The sequence below is a fragment of the Lygodium microphyllum genome, chromosome 27 (assembly GCF_053477565.2).
Source record: "Lygodium microphyllum isolate KBCC chromosome 27, Lygodium_microphyllum_v1.1.10, whole genome shotgun sequence".
Lineage (NCBI taxonomy): Eukaryota > Viridiplantae > Streptophyta > Polypodiopsida > Schizaeales > Lygodiaceae > Lygodium > Lygodium microphyllum.
The window spans coordinates 102,024,912-102,031,325 of NC_141161.1; the positions used below are offsets into that span (position 1 = coordinate 102,024,912).

The 6,414-nt window shown below is 41.5% G+C and overlaps 1 protein-coding gene across 1 annotated transcript; it reads left to right on the plus strand.

The window, feature by feature from the left end:
- Nucleotides 1-3,225: 3,225 nt before the first annotated feature.
- Nucleotides 3,226-6,003, plus strand: LOC148012663 (pentatricopeptide repeat-containing protein At5g27110-like). Its single transcript, XM_087669185.1, has one exon. It carries the CDS (start codon nt 3,226-3,228, stop codon nt 6,001-6,003), a length of 2,778 nt encoding a protein of 925 aa, XP_087525311.1.
- The last annotated feature ends 411 nt before the right edge of the window (nt 6,004-6,414 follow it).

Below are 6,414 nucleotides of genomic sequence, written 5' to 3' on the forward strand. Positions count from 1 at the left end.
GAGCTTCCATAGCATGGATGCACCAAACCAACATAGCTTCCACAACATGCATGTGCCAAAAGGGTGAATACAACTGAGACTACCCACCCTTACATAGACACAAATTAGGATTAGGGTGAGGCCACTTCTCTAAGATAGCACATCATTTTAGGATTAGGCTTTGCATCCTAGATTGTGTTTTAGGGTTTGTGTCCCTTTTGAATTTTAGAGTTTCTATCACTATAAATTAGGATTATGTTCTCTTTTGGGTATCCTAACCCCTTTGTGGAATCTAGGCTATGGTCAATCCTCATAGCATGCTTGTACCTTAGTCTAAATCGACTAAGCTATGCCAATCTAATCACAAATACATGTGTGCAACATATGTAACACTTGTGGATGTGACAAATACAATATAGGAGATAAATACAATGTGCATAGGAGTGAGTCTGGCTCTCACAAATAATACAACCATAACAATCTAATGTCCATGAAGTATAAAAAATAGTGGAAGTGCCCAAAAATAATCATGAAAGAGCTCCAAAAATAATAATCCACCATAAAATAAATCTAATACTTTACTTTGACCTTCTTTGACTTTAGCCTTCACAAAATGCGGTTAACACCATCTTAATAATGCATTGAACATTCTATCACCATCATCAAGTGCATCATTGAACATAAGATTTATGATTTCCTTATAAGAGGCTTTCTAGATACCATTCTCTTTTCCACTTGAGACCACCTTCTTATTTGTTGCACTAGCCCTTGATGACTCGCCTTTGATGAGTTTTTTAAAACCTTTGTTCTTGAGAATACTATTGTGCTCAGTGTTGTTTTGCATGACCAACATGCCATTCTAATCACTCTTCTATGCCTTCACTAGCCCTTGATGACTGGCCTTTGATGAGCTTTTTAAAACCTTTGTTCTTGAGAATACTATTGTGCTCAGTGTTGTTTTGCATGACCAAGATACCATTCTAATCACTCTTCTATGTCTCCGCTTCTGACAAAGTAGAGTGTTCAAACTTCATCTTCTCATTTGGATTCTTCTCTTTCTTGTCAACAATCCTTTCTTAAGTGACCAAATGCTTAAAAACATGACATTTATCAGAGAATGATGCATGCTTGATCTTAGGCCATGATCTCATTGCCATTGACATCATATAGTCAAATGCACCTCAAGTTTTATAACTCTTTTTGCATAAATTCTCCTTATGATAGAAGTTTGCAAACCAAGGTAAATTATAAATAAGTTAACCTTTTAATACCCAATATGTTTGGATATATCCAATCATATTTAACACTCGAGCCATGTAGGGCAAAAAAGGCTAAACTCTTTCCCAACAAACTTAAATTGATGTAGAGAAGCCCTTGTCTCATGGGTCATTTCGACCTATTTCTCAAACTCCTTCAACATCACATGCCCCGTGAAGTATAGAAATAGCTGTACAATAGAGTAGTTTGCATGTAATTGTTTGCTTTTTCCTAGAGAGAAGGATGTATCATGTAGGTGCTTCAAACACCTTTCTCTTTTCTCGTACAACCCCAATCCTTCTTCATTAGCATGACCCTTTAGGACATATGCTTGTACAATGGTGGAGTGACAAGGTGGTGCAGGTCCCAAAAAGATTACCCATTGCTAACTTCACTTAAGTGGTCAACTTACTTAGCCTTGAAATGTGTGGATATATTGCTTTTTGAGAAGGAAGAGCTTATTTCACACGCACACACACACACACACACACTCTCTCTCTCTCTCTCTCTCTCTCTCTCTCTCTCTGAAAAAAAGGGCAATGCTCTTGCATGTGATAGTGTGCCCTTGTTTATTACATGACCTAAGATCCTCTAGTAAATGTGTTCAACTTGCACCATATCCAACTAATGCTAATCACATACAACATGAACAAACTCAACATCCATGCCTCATGGTGGATAGTCTTCTCAACCTTACACCACTTGATGCATGTCTAAAGCTAAGAATGTCCTGAGCTAAAGGAGAAACATGCTTGACATTCACCCCTCCTTGCATGCACCTTAATGCCATGAACACCACATAAAAATAGAAGGATTTTCATGTGGAATTGTAATATCGAAGGAGTTCACTTTGAAATCGAGGTGTAGAACATGCCAATGAGTGACTTATAAGCATTGTTCTTGGAAAACTGTGATGTAATTTAATGCAAACTTAAACTTTCTATTCTAAAAAAAATTTTGAGCAAGAAGGTTCACAACCTTAAAATGAATAAAACTTATAGTTTTGCCAATGGAAAATATATGCGAAAATCCCTCCAAAATCTGGAGTTAGAGCTTTTTGTATTTGCTAATAAAGTAGTTTCTTCCCTTAATAGCCCTTTTAAAGCAAACTAGGCACTCTACGCTTAGATTCTCTGAACATCAAAGGTTTTGTATGTGCTACCAAAGTTGTTTCTTCCCTTCATATCCCTTTTATACAAATTTTATTGTTTCCACTTGAAAAAGTATATTCTTTCTCCCTTTATATCCCCTTTAATACAAATTTTTGCTATTTCCATTAAAACAAGTCTATACTTTCCCCTTCTTTTTTATACAAATTTTGTTGTTTCCACGAGAAAAAAGATGTTTTTTCTATACACTTTTTACACGGTAGCAATCAAGGCGCTCATACTTGGACAGTAGGCGTTTCATGTCGGGATAAGGCAGGTGGGGTTGCACAGGCGGGTAGGCAAGCAGGGTCGCACGGGATTGGCCAGGCAGGCGGGCGCATCGCTGTCGGAAGGTTTTGCAGGTAAGCTCTGCGTGCGCCACATGGCCCCCCAGCAAAACGTTCCAATAGAAGATACATAGATATAGATGCAAAGGACTCACACTTATATAAGGCAGCCGATGCAGAGTGTACCACAGTGGAATGGCAGGATTAGCCACCATCACGATCAAACATCGGCACAGCACAGGACCCATCACCAACAGGATTAGTGTATGGCCTAACAACGTGCAAGAAACAGTGTCAGTCATGAATCCAAGTGAATTAGAATTGGGTTTCATTACGATTTCTCAAGAAATTCCTAAGAAGTGATGGATGATGACTTGAGATCAGGGTCACCCCCAAAAGGACAGACATATTCAGTCCTCCACCCGCCGCCCCACCACCCCCACGCCCCCGCCCCCTCCCGAATTTTCATGATCTGGCACTTAATCTTGTGAAGCTGCAGAAGATGCATAGGGAGATGCCAGGGTCAGCAGCAGAGGATTCATCTGTGAGCTTTGATGGTGCTCGCACATGGGAATCTTGTTGGCCAGTTGCAGAATTGCAAAAAGGAGAAGAATTTGCCTCTTGCCAAGCAGTTGCTTGCGCATTTACGGCAACAACGGCTGGAGACTCACCCGGTTTTGGGCAATTACCTCGTCCCAATGCTGGTCGATTGCGGGACCTTGCTGGATGCACAGCAAGTTTTCGACAAACTTGTCCATCGCACGGAGTTCTGTTGGCGTTCGATCATCTCTGGCTACATCAATGCAGGAAATGCCCTCCATGCATTCGAGATGTATCGCAAGATGCAGGGCGACTCCATCCAACCCAACAGCTATACATATGTGACCCTCCTAAAACCTTGTGCTAAGATGAAAGACGTAGAAAGAGGTCGAGGAATCCATGCTGATATCATTAAAAAGGGTCTCGAAATAGATCTTTTCGTTGGCAGCGCAATGGTGGATTTGTATGGCAAATGCGGCTCACTTACAGAAGCATGCCATGTGTTGGACAGGCTCCCTGAGCGAGATACTGTCGTATGGAATGCACTGATTGCTGGCTTTGCAGAACATGGGTTTGGTGAGGAAGTTCTAGACTGTCGAACAAAAATGCAGCTGAACCACATTGCTCCAAATGCTGTCACATTTGCTTGCACTTTAAAATCTTGTGGCATCATAAAATCTTTCGAGACAGGTCAAGAAGTGCATGCAGAGATAACCAATATGGGATTAGACAAAGAGCTTTATGTGGGTAATACACTGGTAGATATGTATGCCAAATGCAACATGCTTGCAGAAGCCTCCAAAGTCTTTGACCAGCTGCCATGTCGTGATACAGTGTCATGGGCGGCCCTGATCTCAGGTTATGCTGAGCATGGGCTACATGAAGAAGTGCTGAGATGCTTCAAGCAAATGCAATTAAATGGTGTGCATGCAGAAGCTGTCACACTGATTCACTGCTTGAAAGCTTGTGGCATTTTAGGAGCCTTAAGAATAGGTCGAGAAGTACACTTGGAGATTAGAAGACTGGGTCTAGAAAGAGATCATTTCGTGTGCAACACGTTGGTAGACATGTATGGCAAATGTGGGTCACTTTCAGAAGCACAGCTAGTGTTTGATGAGCTTTGTATCCGGGATGCAGTTTCATGGAATGCACTCATTGCAGCATATGCTGAACAGGGGTGTGATAAAGAAGTGTTGAGTTGTTTTGAACAGATGCAGATGGAGGGACTTTCTCCAGATGATGTCAAGTTGGAGCCTTCTGGCACTTTGAGCACAGTAGGAAGAGGGAAAAGGAACACTTACACATATCTTGCTGTTTTAAAGGCTTGTACCTCACTACAAAATGTGGAAAAAGGGAGAGAGATTCATGCAGAAATGATTAAAAAGGGATTTGAAGAAGACATTCATATGGGAAGCACAATTGTTGACATGTATGGTAAGTGTGGTTTGCTTAAGGAAGCACGTCAAGTCTTTGATCACCTTGCTGATCATGATACAGTCTTGTGGACATCTCTGATTGCAAGGTATGCTGAACAAGGGCTCGGGGAGGAAGCAGTAAGCTGTTTTGGTCAAATGCAACTTGAGGGTGCCTGTTCAGATGATCTCACATTTGCTTACAGCTTAAAAGCTTGCGGCATGGGGAGAGCCTTAGAAACAGGGCGTATCATACATTCTGAAATAATCAGAAGGGGATTCGAAAGAGTGCTTTGTGTGGGCAATGCACTTGTGGATATGTATGTGAAATGCAATTCACTTGTTGAGGCGGTGCATTTGTTTGATGGGTTGCCATTTCGTGATGCAGTTTCATGGGCCATAATAATTTCTGCATATGCTGAGCATGGCACCGAACAAACGATGTTGGACTGTTTCAAGCAAGCACTAAATGATGGGGTATGTCTTGATGCTGTCACAGTTGTCCATTGTTTAAAGGCTTCCAGCACTGCAGGCACTCTTGAAGCAGGCCAAGAAATACACGCGGTGATTAAAAAATGGGGTTTAGAAAAAGATCCACTAGTGGGTAACATGTTGATAGACATGTATGGTAAATTTGGCTTGCTTGCAGCAGCAAGGGAAGCATTTGAAAGTCTACCTGTCCGAGATGTTGTAAGCTGGACTGCAATGATAAAGGCATATGGTGAAAATCATGAGGGTAAGATGGCTGTGCAATGCTTTGAGGACATGGAACAGCATGGCATTAAGCCCGATGCTATTACATTTACATGCCTGCTCTTTGCATGCAGCCAGGCAAGTTTGGTCCTCGAGGGCAGGGAGTTTTTTAAGATGATGGTCAAAGGCTATTCTGTAGAACCTACACTTGATCATTGTGCCTGTATGGTAAATCTCCTTGCCAGGGCAGGACATATGGATGAGGCAGAAAAATTCATTGAAGGCTTGCAATGCCTTCAATCTAAAGAAAATTTGTTAAGATCTCTACTTAGTGCCTGTAAAATTCATGGAGAGGCAGAATTGGGACTGAGATGCTTTCAGCAGCTTGTTGAAGTCAATCAAGAAGATGCCTCAGCATATTCGCTGATGGCTGACATTCATGCAAGTGCTGGTGAATGGAGCAATGTGACTAGACTAGAGGAAACAAGGAATTGTGCAGGAGCAAAGAAAAAACCAGCAAGTGTATCAATAGAGCTGAATAAAAAGCTGCACAAGTTTGTAGTGGGTGATAATCAAAGTACAGAAGTTGCAGGACAATTAGGAAACTTAACTTTCCACATGAAGAATGAAGGTCATGTCCCACATTTAGATTTGATATACCAACATATATTTGATTACGAGAGATAAGTTGCCTTTCAGAAGATTTCCCATTTTCATTTCTTCCTTTTCTCTAAATCAGGCTTCTCTAATTGTAGATAAAGGCAGCTAGAGGGCAGCTCCCACTTTGCTGCTCCCTCTTCATCTCTCTCAGTCTACACTTTTTTTTGGCGAAAAAAGTGTAGACAATTATATTTCTCAGAAGAAACTACAACAAAGTACAAATGGTCAACAGTATAGTTGGAGCTGTCTACAAATCAAAGAACATAAACAAGGCCTCTCAATGTGGTCTGGGGGAGATTGGGGAAACAAATCATGGTGGAGTATAACACCACCAAGGTTTGCCATCCTGTAAGGTGAAGAATAGGCCATAGCCACCCAAAATGAGAAGGAACTGCTGCCAAAGCTCCCCTCAGTGTCAGGAGCCCCCCCTTGAGTTGC

Bases quoted from the DNA above. Each gene is read 5' to 3' on its own strand.
- LOC148012663 (XM_087669185.1), top strand. From the start codon at position 3,226: ATGGTGCTCGCACATGGGAATCTTGTTGGCCAGTTGCAGAATTGCAAA.